Raw genomic sequence first — 18679 nt, 5'->3', positions numbered from 1 at the left:
TGTTTTAGATTTTGAATAGGAATTGCTACAAAAAATTATATAACTAAGCCTTTGTCACTCATCAATAAGATCCTTCTACCTAAAAAAGTATTTTGTTGATTTAATTTCATTTATAGAAATAATGTGGTGGTTAAAACAGTAAAGAATCCACCTGCAATGCAGGAGACTTGGATTCAATTCCTGGGTTGGGAAGATGCCCTGGAGAAGGAAATGGCAACCCACTCCAATAGTCTTGCCTGGGAAGTCCCACTGACAGAGGAGGCTGGTGGGTTACAGTCCATGGGGTCACAAAGAGTCATACACAACTGAGTGACTAACACACACACACACACACACACATAGAAATAATGTGAGGAAGTTATTTACAGTTCAAATTGCACACCCAAGTGCCAGGAAATATAGCTAGAAATATTAGTACAGAATATCATAGTAGTTAAGTCAAAAACTGTAAGCAGGTTAGGCTGGAAATATACATTAGGAGGCTACAAGTACTATAGTACAGAGTCAGTTATGACTTTATGAAGATATAAATATGAAGCGTGAACTTGAATTCTTTGGAATTTGTGAAGAAATAGAAAAAAACTCAAACTGATGTAAGTGTGTGTGCATATTATCAAAATGACATGAAGAATATACATCATGCTTCTAAAGGGAGGAACTTCTTTCCTTTTACAGTAACTTGTTGCTATTTCAAGTGAAACGTGACTAAAGGCTCTCCCATTTCCGTGTCCTCAATTCCATGTTCTTCTCTTATTTCTGGGCTAGAGAGGGAGCACATTTCCCAGCCTCCCTTACCTTTGGTTGTGGCAAGGTGATCAAAACCTGAACAATGTTATTTAAGTGAAAATTTTGTGCAATATTTTAGGCCCATCCCCAATACTCTCCTCAGGGACTGTCCTCCCTATGTTTTTTTCTCCCAGCTTTCTTGAATGGAGAAAACTCCACCCAATCGTCCAGATCCACATGTTAAATATGACCAACTTCTGATCAGCCTGATTTCTTGGATAACTACCTAGAGAAGTGTGCTCAGACATATCAGTACCCTTAAAGAACAATATTAAATGTACACTGAATTTGAGTCACTTAATGCTTTGGAATGGAGAAGGCAATGGCAACCCACTCCAGTACTCTTGCCTGGAAAATCCCATGGACGGAGAAGCCTGGTGGGCTGCAGTCCATGGGGTCGCTGAGGGTCGAACACGACTGAGCAACTTCACTTTCACTTTCCATTTTCATTCATTGGAGAAGGAAATGGCAACCCACTCCAGTGTTCTTGCCTGGAGAATCCCAGGGACGGGGGAGCCTGGTGGGCTGCTGTCTCTGGGGTCGCACAGAGTCGGACACGACTGAAGTGGCTTAGCAGTAGCAGCAGCATGCTTTGGAACCTATTTGTCTACTCTGTCTAATGCAGAAACTGGAATTGAGATTGTGTAGATTTGTGTAGAAGCAATTAAATGTTGAGGAAACAAAACTAGAAAATCCATGTGACCTGCAGATTTTGTGAAGAGTTTCATTTTCACTGGTTTCCAGCTTTCATGTAGTTGTTTTTTATCCAAATAATCATTAGAATATCTTTCATATAAACTCTCCTGTAGACTGATTTTTATGTCCTGGAAAGTTAGCATAAAACAGGACAAGCATGATCCTCACATGAGAAGGCTTATGTTCCACTAAGCAGACAGATGATTAAAAATAGTGAGTAATTCAGATGTGGAAATGATTTACCTTAACATTTAGATAATGTTGTTACACTATCATAATACCAAGAATTAATAGAGTCATAGAAATTCAGTTGTTGAACAAGGTTATAAATTTATTTCCTATAGTGAAACTTGCTATCAATCCTGCTATATGTCAACACACTTTCTATTTCATCATTTTCCACAAGATTGTAATAAAACAGATCTTCAAGACATTTCCTATAATTATGACATAGACATCATAGACACCATTCTAATACATGCAGAAAGATCATTGAATTAAGCATCATAATTTTTTTTACTATTCTTACACTGAATGCATTTTTAACATTGGGAAGACCTAAGTCTTTTGTCTGAAGTTTAAAATGAATTTTTAGGTAGCAAAATAGAGAAGATTGACAATTCAGAGGCCCAATTTTGGTTTAGGGGAAAACTGAGCAATTTAAAAAAAATATTTATTTGGCGGTGCTGGGTGTTAGTTGCAGCATGTGGGATCTTCAGATCTTCCTTGATCATGTGAAACCTTCAGTTGTGGCTTGAGTGCTGTTAGTTGTGGCAGGCTAGATGTAGTTCACTGACCAGAGATGGACCCCAGGCCCTCTGTTTTGGGATCACAGAGTCCTAGCCACTGGACCACTAGGGAAGTCCTGAAAACTGAACTTGAATTTGACACCAGATCTCAACTTGAAAAGAGGTCTTCTTAATTTGAAACCTCTAAGAAATAATTTTCCTAACTGCATGTGAAATATAGCAGCTATAAAGACATCATGATTATTTTTTCTTCTTCATCCTTACTGTAGTATTGATTTTTTTCTAAGTTTTTTGACTACTAGTAAAAATCACATATTCTTTAGTACAGTTAATTATACACATATATAAACTTTAATCTAAAAATATTTGTTACATTTGAATTTTATTGCAGACATCTTTGCTAAGCACATTGTAATACTAATTTCAATGGAAAATAGCAATAATGTCCTGAGATAAGCTCAATTCTTAAAAAGACATAAATACAGATTATAAATACTTCATTTGAAGATAATAGCATAGAATATACATGTGAAATACACATTGCTTCATAACCCTGAAATTATACATCATTTTGTAAAATTAGATTGTTTATCTGAAAAATATTGGTTAGTGGTATCATAATCTTATCATCAGTTTTATAGCATTCATAAACATTCACATATATACTTTTCATCATAAGCTTGAGTAAAAGACTTTGCATGTTAACCTTTGGAAATTACTCAGTTATATTCACATTAGAAAAAGCAGCAGAAAGTATAAAATTTTACAAACACCATCAGCTTATTTTTTTGCTGGAAGACACATGATGTCCACCTATTTCTTTTCTCTCAGTCAGCACCTTAGCTGCCACAGAAATGACAGAAATGCCTTTGTTAACTTCCTGTTTCCCCAAATCAGGATACATGAGTGGTTTGAAGGATAGAGGAATCCAAGAGCCTCAAAGAACAAAAAGACAGTTTCCTTCTGCTGCCTTTTAAAACTCCAAATGGATCCCATTTAGAGCCAGGAAATGAATGGCAAACAGCAAGAGAAAGGATATCACAGTTTGCATGGCTTTTATATGGACTTTGGTGCTAGAATCTGGAGATCCTTTACCACTGAGCTGCATCTTCTTGAGATGTTTCCACAGGGAAACAGTTAATAGCAGAAAACATGTCAGGGACATAGTAAAGCATATGAGATTTCCTAGCATAAGCAGAGTCACATGTGGAAGCCATAAACTGCCCCTCAATATGGTCTTCTGAGGAATGTTTCCTTTGTATTCATTTGTCTGGATAGCCTCATCATTGTATATCACTGCAACATGAAAAACCAAGGAGAATGAAGTTCCCAGAAGTATTATGTGCATGACACTTTTAACTCTATTTCAGGTGAAGAAAAATTAGGCTGGAGAAATGGCTATCTTCAACAAATAAAATATGCTGAGACTAGTAGCAAGCCAGGTGCTATAATGGTTGCTTACTATCCAGGCAATATGAACAATAATTCTTACTTTTAAACTATATAGAACTGGATTCAACACAACTAAGTACCAATTCATTAACATTACCCAGAGCAAAACAATTCTGCAGACTGCCAGAGCAGTGAGAATCCCATCAGCTGAGGAGATCTTTTGTCTCTTGACCCAATCAATGCACTTCACCAGTGCTGTGAGGCCATGGGCAAAATTTCCTAGAACAAATTCTGTTAATACTAGGATGGAAAAAATGGTCCATAGTAAAGTTATCATGTCTAGAAAAAAAGCCTAGTCTAATATCATGGTTCTGATTCCTTCAAGTCTGACCCTAAATTCTTTGTGCAGCTGATTTCTGGATGGGCAGTGAAGTCCTCCTTTCTTTTAACTTCTGTGACCAATGTCAAGCAGGAAAGTACTAGCATATGCTAATAGAAGAGCTCACTGCTATCTTGATGAAATAATTGCTATTCCCTAACAGCTCAAATTGACTCCTCTTTATGCACTCTGTGTCCTTGCCACGGGATGGATTACTTCATAAATTTAATGGAGAGATGAAATGTCATTTGCCAGCATGGAAATAAGGACATATCGTGTTGCAACTTTCCCCTGTTTAACCTCTTCATAATTTGTACTTAACAAATTTAGTTGTTAGTGAGCAAAATTTTAAAAATCAACACATAGAATGTACAGAGAAAGCCTAAACTATTAGACGGAGCTCAATCATAACCTGGATCATCATTCCAATGGATTTTTTTTTTTCCTAATACTGGATTTATGTAGAAATAACTCAAGCTTTTCTTATCAAAACTATCCAAGATTTTCTTGGAGACCCCAAGAAGACAAAAACACCCTATAAGCTGGTTATATATAACTTTATTGCTTATAAGCCTATGAACACATTAACTCAACCAAATGCACATTCATCTCACTGATGAAATTATTTTCCTATAATTTCCAAAACTGAAGTGAGTCTTGGGGAGGTCACCTGGTTGTAATCTCTTTTCCAGTAGGCTTTTCCTTCCACCATTTAAAGCTGTCAAAAATAACTCTCATGCTTAGGTCTTTAATAAAGCTAACTATTTAATTTAGTTAATATTTAAATATTAATTTTTAAATAAAATATTAATTTTGTCAATATTTCTTGGGCACTTCAAAAGAATATGTGTTTTCCATTGCACATTGAAAACTTCTCCATATATGAATATTCAGTCTTATTTTTCTCATTTAATTCATTTTTGACTGTAATTTTTTTTAAGAACAGATGTTGAAATCAGGTATACTTTTGGATTCTCTTGTTTCATTTTTTATAGTAGAAGTTTTTAAGGAGAGGATCTTGGAACCGGACTGACAGGGTGGAAAATCCAGATTTCCTGCTACCAATCTCTGATCTTTTACTCTGTTTGAAAACTACTGTCTGCTTCAGTATACTCCTCAGCAAAATGCAGATAATAATGATATCCTCTTCCAGAGATTGTTACTTATTCATTTGATCCTGTGTCATTTGATACTTCACAGTTAACCTGTTAGAACTTCCACTTATGAGTTGAAGATAGCAAGTGCAAAAAGGCAAGATTTTCTCCTACAATGACCAGGAGAAGGGGAATAAATTTCAAATTACATTTTAAATTGATAAGAGAGCTGTTCAAGGAAAGAGGACAACTGAACTAAAATCTGGAGTGAGGAGACTCTTTCCAGGTCAAGAGATTATCTATATATTCAGGACAATCTCTATCAAATCCCACAAATCCTTGCAGAAAGCTGAAAAACTATTCTTAAAATGTACATGGAAATGCAAAGCTCCCAGAAGAGACAAGGAAGTTTTTTTAAAAAAGGAACATAATTAGACGATTGCAGTTCCTGATATCAAAGCTAATCATTGCTGCTGCTAAGTTGCTTCAGTCGTGTCCAACTCTGTGCGACCCCATAGATGGCAGCCCATCAGGCTCCTCTGTCCCTGGGATTCTCCCCACTAAACGGCATCAATGAAAATAGAGTAGTACTTTCATGAAGACAGACATATATAATAGTTAAGCACAATTGAGAATCCATCTTAACATTTACATTCATGGGCAATTGATTTCAAAAAAGGTATCAAGGCAATCAAGGGAGAAATAGCCTTTATTTTTCCAACAAATGAAGCTAGGACTTTATTAGATACCCATATTCATAAAGATTAATTTATACCATTATTTCTTACCACATAAAGATTAAGTCTAAATTGATCTTAGACCTAAGTACAAATGCTCAAACTACAAACTTTAGCAAAAAAAAAAAAAATGGCAGAGAACTTTTGCAAACTTGAGTTAGACCTTTTAGATATAACACCAAGAATATGACTCAGAAAATTCTAAGCTAACCAATTAGAATGCACCAAAATTGAAAACATACTCCACATGATTACTGCTCCCTGATTGTCATACCCTATATAATTCCCTCCACCTCAGTGTGGTGGCTCAGATGGTAAAGAACCTCCCTGCAGTGTAGGAGACCCGGGTTCAATCCCTGGGTTGAGAGGATCCCTTGGAGAAGGAACTGGCAACTCATTCCAGTATTCTTGCCTGAAGAATCCCATGACAGAGGAGCCTGGCGGGATTGAGTTCATGGGACCACAAAAAGTGAGACTTAGTGACTAACATACACACACACACACACAATGTGAAACAGACCTGCGACTTATAATTCTTGCCCCTTCAGTGTGACAAAGACCTTCTAAGCTGCAGCATTTGGCAAGAATGAAGGGATTTTTCAGTTAAGTTCCATTCAGTCACTCAGTCGTATCCAACTCTTTGCCACCCCATGTACTGCAGCATGCCAGGCCTCCCTGTCCATCAACAACCCCCAGAGTTTACTCAAACTTATGTCTGTTGAGTTGGTGATGCCATCCAACCATCTCATCCTCTGTCGGCCCCTTCTCCTCCTGCCTTCAATCTTTCCCAGCATCAGGGTCTTTTCCAGTGAGTCAGCTCTTCTCATCAGGTGGCCAAACTGTTGGAATTTCAGCGTCAACATCAGTCCTTCCAATGAATAATCAGGACTGATTTTCTTTAGGATGGACTGGTTGGTTCTCCTTGCAATCCAAGGGACTCTCAAGAATCTTCTCCAATACCACAGTTCAAAAGCATCAATTATTTGTTACTTAGTTTTCTTTATAGTCCAACTCTCACATCCATGGATGACTAGTGGAAAAACCATAGCCTTGACTAGACAGACCTTTGTTGGCAAAGTAATGTCTCTGCTTTTCAATATGCTCTCTAGGTTTGTCATAACTTTTCTTCCAAGGAGTAAGTGTCACCATCACTGCAGTCACTATCTGCAGTGATTTTGGAGTCCAGAAAAATAAAGTCTGACACTGTTTCCACTGTTTCTCTATCTATTTGCCATGAAGTGATGGGAACAGATGCCATGATCTTAGTTTTCTGAGTGTTGAGCTTTAAGCCAACTTTTTCACTCTCCTCTTTCACTTTCATCAAAAGACTCTTTAGTTCTTCTTCACTTTCTGCCATAAGAGTGGTGTCATCTGCATATCTGAGGTTATTGATATTTCTCCTGGCAATCTTGATTCCAGCTTGTGCTTCTTCCAGCCCAGCATTTCTCATGATGTACTCTGCATATAAGTTAAATAAGCAGGGTGACAGTATACAGCCTTGACATACTCCTTTTCCTATTTGGAACCAGTCTGTTGTTCCATGTCCAGTTCTAACTGTTTCTTCCTGAGCGGCATACAGCTTTCTCAAGAGGCAGGTCAGGTGGTCTGGTATTGCCATATCTTGAAGAATATTCCACAGTTCATTGTGATCCACACAGTCAAAGGCTTTGGCATAGTCAATAAAGCAGAAATAGATGTTTTTCTGGAACTCTCTTGCTTTTTTGATGATCCAGCAGATGTTGGCAATTTGATCTCTGGTTCCTCTGCCTCTTCTAAATCCAGCTTGAACATCTGAAAGTTCACGGTTCATGTATTGCTGAAGCCTGGCTTGGAGAGTTTTGAGCATTACTTTACTAGCCTGTGAGATGAGTACAGTTGTGCGGTAGTTTGAGCATTCTTTGGCATTGCCTTTTTGGGATTGAAATGAAAACTGACATTTTCCAGTCCTTTGGCCACTGCTGAGTTTTCCAAATTTGCTGGCACATTATGTTCAGCACTTTCACAGCATCATCTTTCAGGATTTGAAATAGATCAACTAGAATTTCATCACGTCCACTAGCTTTGTTCATAATGATGCTTCCTAAGGGCCCCTTGACTTCACATTCCAGGATGTCTGGCTCGAGGTCAGTGATCACACCATCGTGATTATCTGGGTCGTGAAGATCTTTTTTGTAAAGTTCTTCTGTGTATTCTTGCCACCTCTTCTTAATACCTTCTGCTTTTGTTAGGTCCATATCATTTCTATCCTTTATTGAGCCCATCTTTGCATGAAATATTCCCTTGGTATCTCTTTCTTGAAGAGATCTCTAGTCTTTCCCATTCTATTGTTTTCCTCTATTTCTTTGCATTGATCATTGAGGAAGGCTTTCTGATCTCTCCTTGTTATTCTTTGGAACTCTGCATTCAAACAGGAATATCTTTCCTTTTCTCCTTTGCTTTTCACTTCTCTTCTTTCCATAGCTATTTTTAACGCCCCCTCAGACAGCCATTTTGCTTTTTTGTATTTCCTTTTTTTGGGGGATGGTCTTGATTCTTGTCTCCTGTACAGTGTCATAAACCTCTGTCCATAGTTCATCAGGCACTCTGTCTATCAGATCTAGTCCCTTATCTATAACTCACTTCCATTGTATAATCATAAGGGATTTGATTTAGGTCATACCTGAATGGTCTAGTGGTTTTCCCTACTTTCCTCAATTTAAGTCTGAATTTGGCAAAAAGGAGTTCATGATCTGAGCCACAGTCAGTTCCTGGTTTTGTTTTGCTGACTGTATAGAGCTTCTCCATCTTTGGCTGCAAAGAATATAAGCAATCTGATTTCGGTGTTGGCCATCTGATGATGTCCACGTGTAAAGTCTTCTCTTGTGTTGTTGGAAGAGGGTGTTTGTGTTGACCAGTGAGTTCTGGTCAACTGCTTGACCAGTTGGCAAAACTCTGTTAGCCTTTGCCCTGCCTCATTCTGTACTCCAGGGCAAAATTTGCCTGTTACTCCAGGTGTTTCTTGACTTCCTACTTTTGCATTCCAGTCTCCCATAATGAAAAGGACATCTTTTTTGGGTGTTAGCTCTAAAAGGTCTTGTAGGTCTTCATAGAACCATTCAACTTCAGCTTCTTCAGCGTTACTCGTCAGGGCATAGACTTGGATTACCATGATATTGAATGGTTTGCCTTGGAAATGAACAGAGATCATTCTGTCATTTTTGAGATTGCATCCAAGTACTGCATTGCAGACTCTTTTGTTGACTACAATGGCTAATCCATTTCTTCTAAGGGATTCCTTCCCACAGTAGTAGATATAATGGTCATCTGAGTTAAATTCACCCAATCCAGTATTTTAGTTAGCTGATTCCTAGAATGTCAACGTTGACCCTTGCCATCTCCTGTTTGACTACTTCTAATTTGCCTTGATTCATGGACCTAACATTCCAGGTTCCTATGCAATATTGCTCTTTACAGCATTGGACCTTGCTTCTATCACCAGTCCCATCCACAACTTGGTGTTGTTTTTGCTTTGGCTCCATCCCTTCATTCTTTCTGGAGTTATTTCTCCACTGATCTCCAGTAGCATATTGGGCACCTACTGACCTGAGGAGTTCATCTTTCAGTGTCCTATCTTTTTGCCTTTTCATACTATTCATGGTTTACTCAACAGAGTATAGAAAGTCCTAGCAATAGCAATTAGGCAAGATAAAAAATAAAAAGTGCCCATACTGAAAAGGAAGAAGCAAAACTGTCTTTATTTGCAAATCGCATATGTTAAAAAAAAAAAAACCCTAAAAACTCCACACACAAAACAAAAACTGCTAGAACTAATAAATTCAGGAAACTTACAAGATATAAAATCAATATCCAAAATTCAGTTGCATTTCTATACATTAACAACAAAATATCAGAAAGACAGATTAGAAAAACAATCTCATTTATAACTGCATCAAAAAGAATAAAACACCTCAGAATAAATTTAACTAATTAGGTGGAAGATCTGTACACTGAAACCTGCAAGACATTCAAAGAAACTGAAAGAAGAAAATAATAAGTAGAAAGCTATTCCATACTCATGGATTGGAAGAATTAATATTGTTAAAATATCCATACCACCCCGAGAGCTGTAGATTGAATGCAAGTTCCATAAAAATTATGAGTTTAATTAAAACATTAAATTAATTTAGAAGTATTAAGTATTATAAATTTATAATTTAAAAATTATAATTTTATGTATTTTTCACATAAATAGAAAAACCTCAAAAGACCGTGGACAGCTAAAGTAATCTTGAGAAAGAACAAAGCTGGGAGCATCACACATTCTGGTCCCAAACTATAGTTCAAGCTTTAATAATCAGAACAGATGGTATTGGCATAAAAAACAGACACAGTTCAATGGAACAGAATAGAGAGCCCAGAAACAAACATAATTTGATGTTGCAGCTAATGATTTCCTTCTGTATGACATATATTTGATACTTGATTGTGCAGTCTTAATTCAGAAATTGTAGTTTTATTATGGGATCTAATCATTGGTATCAGCTATTACAATTTTTTTCCTTTCAACAAGTTTACTACCTACATAACAGTTTCCACTAAACTTCAGTTCCTGATGTGATGCCTGCAGAAAGACTAAATTCAATTTGTCAGCCTGCAAACGTGAGACTTTAATCAAGTTGTAATTTTTCTCTTGTGTTTAGGGTTGGATCATTTGATTCAATCCTTGCATTCTGAATGTATTTCTTATATAATAGAACACTTACATTAGCAAATTCCTTAAAAAAGGAGTTGAGAATTTGCCAATATGGTAATTTTCAGACCCATAATTACCAATTACCAATATGGTAAATTTGGTACCAATTGCCAATATGGTAAATTTCAGACCCAAAATTTACTAATATAGTAAATTTCAGACCCGTAATTACAGCTTACCTTTAAACTTTCAAGCTGCATTAAACTTAACAAGCCATTAAAAAGTACTAAATTTCCAGGCTTCCCTTATAGCTCAGTTGGTAAAGAATCTGCCTAAAATGCAGGAGACCCAGGTTCAATTCCTGGGTTGGGAAGATCCCCTGGAGAAGGAAATGGCAATCCACTCCAGCATTCTTGCCTGGAAAATCCCATGGACAGAGGAGCCTGGCAGGCTACAGTCCATGGGTCGCAAGAGTCGGACACAACTTATCAACTGAACCACCACCAAATTGGCAATTTTAGGGTCAACAATAGGAATATAAGATTTAGAAAGGAAGGGCAAGTTAAAGGGTCAATGAAATATTGTCTTCAGGAATGGATTAATACATGTTGATAACTTACTTATATGTGCCTACTTGGCAACAAGTGTGGATCTGTCATTCAAGTCTAAGTATCAAGGGACAGAATAAAAACCACAATCACGTAAAATACTGATCCTATCCCACTCTCCAGTCACTTTCACACGACAGAAATCTTTCAACAGCTCTACAGTATTAAGGATAGGAGTTGGAGCTTAGTAACTACTCTTTTTTTGCCTGTGTGTGCTTAGTCACTCAGTCATGACTGCGACTCCATGGACTGTAGCCAGCCAGGCTCCTCTGTCCATGGGGATATTCCAGGCAAGAATACTGGAGTGGATTGCCATGCCCTTCTCCAGGGGATCTTCCCAACCCAGGGACTGGAACCAGTTCTCCCACATGGCAGATTCTTTACCATCGGAGCCACCAGGGAATCCCTATTCCTTTCCAATTAGAACAGGAAATCTGTTACTTGTAACAGCCATTATAAGTAAACGGCTGCTATTTTCCTGGGGGTTTCCAATGGAAGACCCGGTTTTCATGGAATTAATCAAAGCTAGGGGTGAAGGGAGTGAAGAGCAGAATGGTAGAAGAGGATGAGTCCACATTGTTTTAGGTAGTTGGAAGAGGAAGGTTCAGGGACTTAATGATTTGTGTGGCACTAATACCCACAAATTGTACTTCTATACCAAAAATTTACATCTTCTCTTGGTTCTGAATTGTCATTATCTTACACTTTCCTTTAGTCTCCAAATCAGTATTTCATAAATTGCCCTAAGTGAGCAGTCATCAGTTCCTTTAGGTGCTGTCTAGTTGATGGGTTGGTACTGGTCTAACAAAGCAGCAAAAGAAACTAGTTGGGGATACACAATTCAGCTTTATAAATTGCACAAGGGCATGTTATTTGTACCAGTCTTATCATCAGTAGGCTGTACAAAAAAACAGAGGTCCTTCAAAATACATAAATTGTGCTTTGAACAGTTGCTACAATTATTCAGTGCAGGGTGAATTCTGAGATATTGAAAGAACGCTTTTCTGAACTAGACCATAATCTGAGTTATAATCAGTTACATGTCTGAATAAGTCACAAATGTACAGGTGGTCTATGAGGAAAAATACAGTGCTTACTAGTTAAAATAGATTATATAAGTTAATGAAATGGGCATCACTTAAACACCAGAAGAATATGGACGATTCATTAAGATGTTACCTTAAGGGTATTCGGGGCTTGGAAGTAATGTCAGTAATATTCTAAGCCTTCCCCGCCTAACCGCATATTTCACAGGTGCCCATGAAGAAATTATAGAAGCCTTCATACATAATCTGAACGTTTCATGGGTTTACATGAGGGAAAATTTGATATTTGCATGTAATATGTACCTCAAAAAATAATAATTAATCTGTTTGCTTTACATGTGTTAATTTCCGGCACTTCCAACTGAAACAGTCCTAATACATAGGAAATTCATTGCCTGAGATTGTGACCCTTTAAGTTTTAATAGTATGTTGTGAATACAGAGACTCTGCCCTAACTGGCTTATTTAAAGAGATTAATGTTATGAAATCGAACGGGAACAGTTCAGAGCAGACTAACCCGAGTTTTAACGCGAGCTTTGGACGGAGCTCTAGGGCAAATAACAGAATTTTACTTAGTTTCCTTTCTTCATTTTAAAGTGAAACGAGTATCTGTAAGGCTGTTTGTAATTGCTATATAAAATAACTGTGTGGCATATATGTAAATAAGTAACCCGTTCCGGACCTACTAAGAGTTAAACTCTAAACGCTGAATGTCACTTTAAGCAGCAGACAGGAAGGGGAGGAGCGCCAGCCGCAGCCCCAGCCTCACCGCCGCTCGGAGAGAAGCGGCGTCTGCGTCAGGCGGGAGTGCTAGCCCGGAGGCCGCTAAGCCCCCGGCCCCTCCAGGTCATCGCCATCAGTTGGGGGTCCGCGGGGTCTGCGGTCACCCTCGGTTCCAGGCACTGCACCGGGCTAGCGGCAACATCGCGTCCATGGCCACCACGGCGGCTCCGTCATCTTGGGCCCTCAGGGCCTCGAGCCCGGCCGCGACCCCCAGCTCGTACGGGGTCTTCTGCAAGGGGCTTTCCCGCACCCTGCTCGCCTTCTTCGAGCTGGCCTGGCAGCTGCGCATGAACTTCCCGTATTTCTACATCGCGGGCTCCGTCGTTCTCAACATCCGCTTGCAGGTACATTTTTAGAGCCCTGGGGATGCCGCCGGCGTTCTGGGCCTGCATTATGGCCGACTCCCAGGAGGCGCCGCGGCACCGTGGAGCTTGGGGCGAGCAGTCCCGCTGTCTCGCGAGAGGAGTGCTTGGTCTCCCTCCACCGCGGCGCTCTCGCCTCTCCGCCGTCTGCTGTCCTCCGATCCCCTGAACTGGCACCGAGACCTCCTGAGTGTAGGAAGAGGAAATACGCGATTCCGGGAACCGAGAACTTCAGTTAAAACCCACTACAATATTTAAGAAGCTGTGCATCCTTAAAAACGGGACGAACAGGATGTATTATAACAAGGGAAGGCTGTCAAAACTTTCAGGACAGAAATGTACAAGCTCATGGTCCGTGTTCATAAATAGTAAATTTCGGGAAGATGAGACTGGATTATAAACAGGATCAGTCAGAAGCTGAAGATCTTAAGGATATGCAGTGGATGGCAAACATCTCTTCATTCCACAACAGAAAACTATGACGATCAGAAACTTTAAGTGAAAAAAAAAAAAAAAACGTTGTAAGAGGAACACATCCTTCAGATAACCAAACAATGTAAAATACTGCAGGGTTTTGACCGAGGGTTGGAGTGTAAGAAGGTGGACTCAATTTCAGTGTCGCTGTAATTCGCATTGTGGTTCAGAATCTTGGAGCCAAAAAAAAGGAAATCCAATCATAGCACAAAGCTTGGTGGTTTATTGAATAACATTTAAATAATCATAATGGAAATGCTGTTTATGGTTTTCATCTTTTTAAGAGAATGCTTAATTACGGTTACAGAGTTGAGTGTCAATATTATCAGCCTTGATGGCGTAAAAGTGCAATTTACAAGGTAGGATGGCAGGGCGGGTGCCTGGAAAAGTAATGGTGTCTTTTAAAGTGGGAAGTCGACAGGTAGAGTCTGTTGTCGATGGGGGAAGAGGTCATTTTATTTTACTTAAAGAGTGATGATAAAGTTCTAAAATATAACCATATAACAGAGAAGAAGGGAGAACAGCATGAGGTCAACAAGAAATGCCTAAAGATGATAGTTCAGGTGGAATGTCTCAGAAAGGAAAACGGATACATTGTCATGTATTTATAAATATAGGGTCAAGAGGTTTTTAGGTGTTAGAGAGTCTGGAGACGAATTAGTGGTCTGCATATTTTTTTTCTAATTAAGGAAGCAAAATTGAGGCAATTATGAGCCTCAGGAAAAAGAAAAGTTTTCAGAAGTTACACTGTATTAAGTCAACTGTGAATAATGTTAGTCATCATATAAAGTCAGTCATATTTATGTAAACAATGAATACAAATAATAACAAATTATTAGGTAACCCTAGCAGAATTGGAAAGAAGTATATATGTAATGGAGAATACATCAAGATCTGATACAGAAATGTCGGTTTAAAAAAAAAGCAGTATAACTTGTCACTTAGAAAGAAGTACAGTAACAAATAGCTGAAGAGTTAAAATTGGTAGTCTCTGGTGAAGGAAAATCAGGGATGGGCAGAGAAAAAGTGGAGAATTGCTGTTTTTTACTACTGGTCTAACAGTAACAGTGTTTTTTTCTTAGCCCTGTGTGTATGTGTATATCAGACACACCTCTGTTAAAATACAAACCAATTTTGTGGTCCAGATGAGCCCAACAGTCTGCCTAAATCCCTGTTTTCTCAAACCTATTAAATGAGAATAAACATACCCAATGGATAGATCAGTCTGAGAGTTAAAAATAAGCCTGCCTTAGTGCTTGATATATACACAATAAAAGTATTTGTTTTATAGAATATCTCATTAACTTGTGAATAAACCTTAAAACTCTGGAGTGCTTGCTTTACAAGTGGAAGGTTTTAGTACTGAAAGATATTTGTAGATTACTGACAGTAAGGGTAGCGGGAAGCCCTTCCAGAAAGATACTGGTGAGACATTTGAGCAGAAAGGGACAGTCATTCGTCAAGGTAAAGATTGTAATGTTCTGTATTCCACATTTCACTAATTGTGTCCAACAAACAAGTGTACTCTAGAGTTGTAAAATAAGTGCCTCCTTCAGCAACATGTCTGGCTTTGAGTAATTGTTCTTCCTACCCTTCATTCCTTGTCTCCAGCTGAACTGGAGCACAACTTCCTCTTTCTTCTTACAGTTTCTTCTGCCTTCTGTACCTGTGGGGTTTTTGTTTGTTTGTTTGTTTGTTTTGTCTGTGGTTACTCTGTATTTCAAGGCCAAACTTGGACATCACTTTTTCCACTAAGGTTTTCCCAGATGCTCCTAATCAGATTAGAGTTCATTTCTTTTAGTCCATCTAAAAGGCTGTTAGTATCAACCTATACCAGTATCATAGGCTTCTTTATTCATTCTTAATTGTGCATTAATTAGTGTATTTAGGTGTTTTTTTTTTTTTTAATATTCAAGAAGACAGGCTTCCTATACTATAATCTCTTCCCTTGGTAATTATATGTTCCTATGAAAGTACAGGGACTAGAATATCCTAGTCTAAACTATGAGAAATGTAATTAGATCAATGAAATAATTCAGTAATGCCAATGAGCTGGCAAATGGTGGGCATCACTTTCATAGAGGCACTAATATCCCAGTTTGTAACACAAAAGAATGTGGCTGCCATTAGCCCTGGAATGGTGACATACAGGAATACTCCATTTGGGTGGTTCATGAACATATGCTTTCCTCAGCCTTTTCTCTTCTGTTCGTCTTCTGCTACACTGAAGAAGGGCTTCCCAGGTGGTTCAGTGGTAAAGAATACGCCTGGCAATGGAGACACAGGTTCAATCCCTGGGACTGTCCCCTGAAAGAGGAAATGGCAACTCACTCCAGTATCCTTGCCTGGGAAATCCCATGGACAGAGGAGCCTGTCAGTAGCAAAAGTTGGACACGACTTAGTGACTAAATAACAACACTGAAGACAGTAAGGTGCTTGAGCAGATTTATTAGTATATCATCCAACTAGATTAGAAGCTCTGTGAGGGAAGATACTATATCCTATCAAATTTTACAGCCTATACTGTCAGCAGGTATAGAGTAGGAACTGAATGAAAGCTCTGTGATTTACCACTTATTCTTTTTTAAATTTATTTTTAATTGAAGGATAATTGCTTTACAGTATTATGTTTCCACCAAACGTCAACATGAATCAGTCATAGGTCTCCACTTATTCTTAACAATTGCTTTTAAAATCAGATGTCTATTTTTCTTCCTACATATTACAGCTCAGTGAATTTTCCCAAAGAAGAAAACAAGATTTTTGCCCTCACTGCTTGTTAACCACTTACTATTCCACTTTACAGGTAATTTTATTCTTCCCGTTATCCATGAAGCCAAAGATTTTGTCTGTTGCTCTCTTTCCAGCCTAGAGCTTTGCCTAATGTGATATTAGGTAAATTGTTGAATGAATGCCATATTTGTTGATTTTCCTATACCTAGTCAGCAGTCAAAGAAATAAGAATATATTTGTCCCTGATAAAGGCATCTACTTTATTGCCCATAAATCAAGTTTTTACAGGCCATGGTGAATATTAATTTGCCCAGAGAGCTCTCAAACTGGAAGAAGCAACAAGGTGGCATAATTCTGATCAAGAAAGGAAAAAACTTGTTTATGCAGTGTAGCTGAAAAAAATTCTAAGAAGTAGAGACTTAAAATTTAACTGTGAAGGGAGACATAATGATCATAGTAAACACATAACCTAAGTGATTACTTGGCAAAAAAACATAGCATCGCTATCAATAGTTTTTAAAGTTATTAACATTTTTTAAAATTTTATTGAGCTTTTAATATTAGGAACTATGAAAACTTATTTACTTATATGGTCATAATCCTTGTGTGTACCCTACGAGGAAGATACTTTCACCATCATTTTTCAGATAAGGAAACTAGGATTTCGTGAGGTTGAGTATGTTTCCAAGGTCATAGTAACTGGCCAAACCACAAGTGAATCTCAGGTTTATTCCTAAAGATACATTTGATAAGGAATTCAATTTTTTTTAACTATAGGTAATTATTTTCATTGGAAAAGACCCTGATGCTGGGAAAGACTGAGGGCAGGAGTAGGGACAGCAGAGAATGAGGTGGTTGGATAGCATTACTGACTCAGTGGACATGAGTTTGAGCAAACCGAGATTGTGAAAGATAGGGGAGCCTGATGTGCTGCAGTCCATGGGGCAGCCAAGAGTTGGACATGACTTACTGACTGAAAAACAACAACAGCAATTCTGAATAATCCCATTGCTTTTCTCAGATTCTCAAACAAAAGTATTACCTATGTAATACTTCAGGACATCTTTTTTTAAATATAATTATTGAGGGCCTTTTGTATTAGAATATATTTAACATTATTTGAGAGCTTTCCTTGAGGCTCAGCTGGTAAAGAATCTGCCTGCAATGTGAGAGACATGGGTTCGATCCCCAGGTTGGGAAGACACCCTGGAGAAGGGGAAGGTTACCCACTCCAGTATTCTGGCCTGGATAATTCCATGAACTGTGTAGTTCATGGGGTCATAAAGAGTTGGACACGACTGAGCGACTTTCACTAACAATATTTGATTGGCTCAGATGGTAAAGAATATGCCTGCAATGTGGGGTACCCAGGTTCAATCCCTGCTCAGGAAGATCCCCTAGAGAAGGGAATGGCAACCTACTTCAGTATTCTTGAGTGGAAAAACGGGGTCACAAATAGTTGGACACAATTTAGCAACTGAACAGTAACAACAATTCTGAATAATCCAATTACTTTTCTCAGATTCTCAAACAAAAGTATAACCCAAATAATATTTGAGGATATCTTTAAAATATAATTGTTGAGAGTCTTTTGTGTTAGAATATATTTAACATTATTTGTTAGGGCTTCTGTCCTGGCTCAGGTGTTAAAGAATCTGCCTGCAATGTGGGAGACCCGGGTTTGGTCTCTGGATCAGGAAAATCCCCTAGAGAAGGAAATGGCAACCCACTCCAGTATTCTTGCCTGGGAAATCCCATGGAGAGAGGAGTCTGATGGGCTACAGTCCATGGGGTCACAAAGAGTAAGGCATGACTGAAGGACTAACACTGACTTTTTAACATTATTTGATTTGTAAATTCAAGTGTTTTATACTCTGATGCCTAAAGCCATTTGGCCTATTTGTGGAGAAGAGCGGGGAAGATGATGGAAGAGACAGAGGAAAGGACATTTCCCCTAGGATGGAAAGAAAACACTTTGCTTCCCATGATGTAGGTAGAGATCAGTTACAAACATAAATTTTGAAGCTGAATCATCAATGTCCTAAGGAGACCTAACTAAATTTCCTGTTAAAATTTCTGCAGTCCTGTTTTAATGGGGACTTTTCCTGGTGCATCAGCAGTATTTGATAGAGTCAAGAAAAAAATAGGACTTACACATGGAGACATAC

The 18679-nt window shown here is 38.4% G+C and overlaps 1 protein-coding gene, 1 non-coding gene and 1 pseudogene across 2 annotated transcripts; 2 read left to right on the top strand and 1 right to left on the bottom strand.

Annotated features, from left to right (window-relative positions):
* Nucleotides 1-3044: 3044 nt before the first annotated feature.
* Nucleotides 3045-4457, bottom strand: LOC133248762 (taste receptor type 2 member 46-like; annotated as a pseudogene).
* A 6349-nt stretch (nt 4458-10806) lies between these two features.
* TRNAF-AAA (transfer RNA phenylalanine (anticodon AAA)) lies at nt 10807-10878 on the top strand. Its single transcript has one exon. It is a non-coding gene; the product is annotated as a tRNA-Phe (tRNA).
* A 2013-nt stretch (nt 10879-12891) lies between these two features.
* SMIM10L1 (small integral membrane protein 10 like 1) lies at nt 12892-15339 on the top strand. Its single transcript, XM_061417846.1, has one exon. It carries the CDS (start codon nt 13092-13094, stop codon nt 13296-13298), a length of 207 nt encoding a protein of 68 aa, XP_061273830.1. The 5' UTR covers nt 12892-13091; the 3' UTR covers nt 13299-15339.
* The last annotated feature ends 3340 nt before the right edge of the window (nt 15340-18679 follow it).

Source organism: Bos javanicus, chromosome 5 (assembly GCF_032452875.1).
Source record: "Bos javanicus breed banteng chromosome 5, ARS-OSU_banteng_1.0, whole genome shotgun sequence".
Taxonomy (NCBI): domain Eukaryota; kingdom Metazoa; phylum Chordata; class Mammalia; order Artiodactyla; family Bovidae; genus Bos; species Bos javanicus.
The sequence above is the reverse complement of the archived record's forward strand: the minus strand, read 5'-3'. Positions and strand labels throughout refer to the sequence as shown.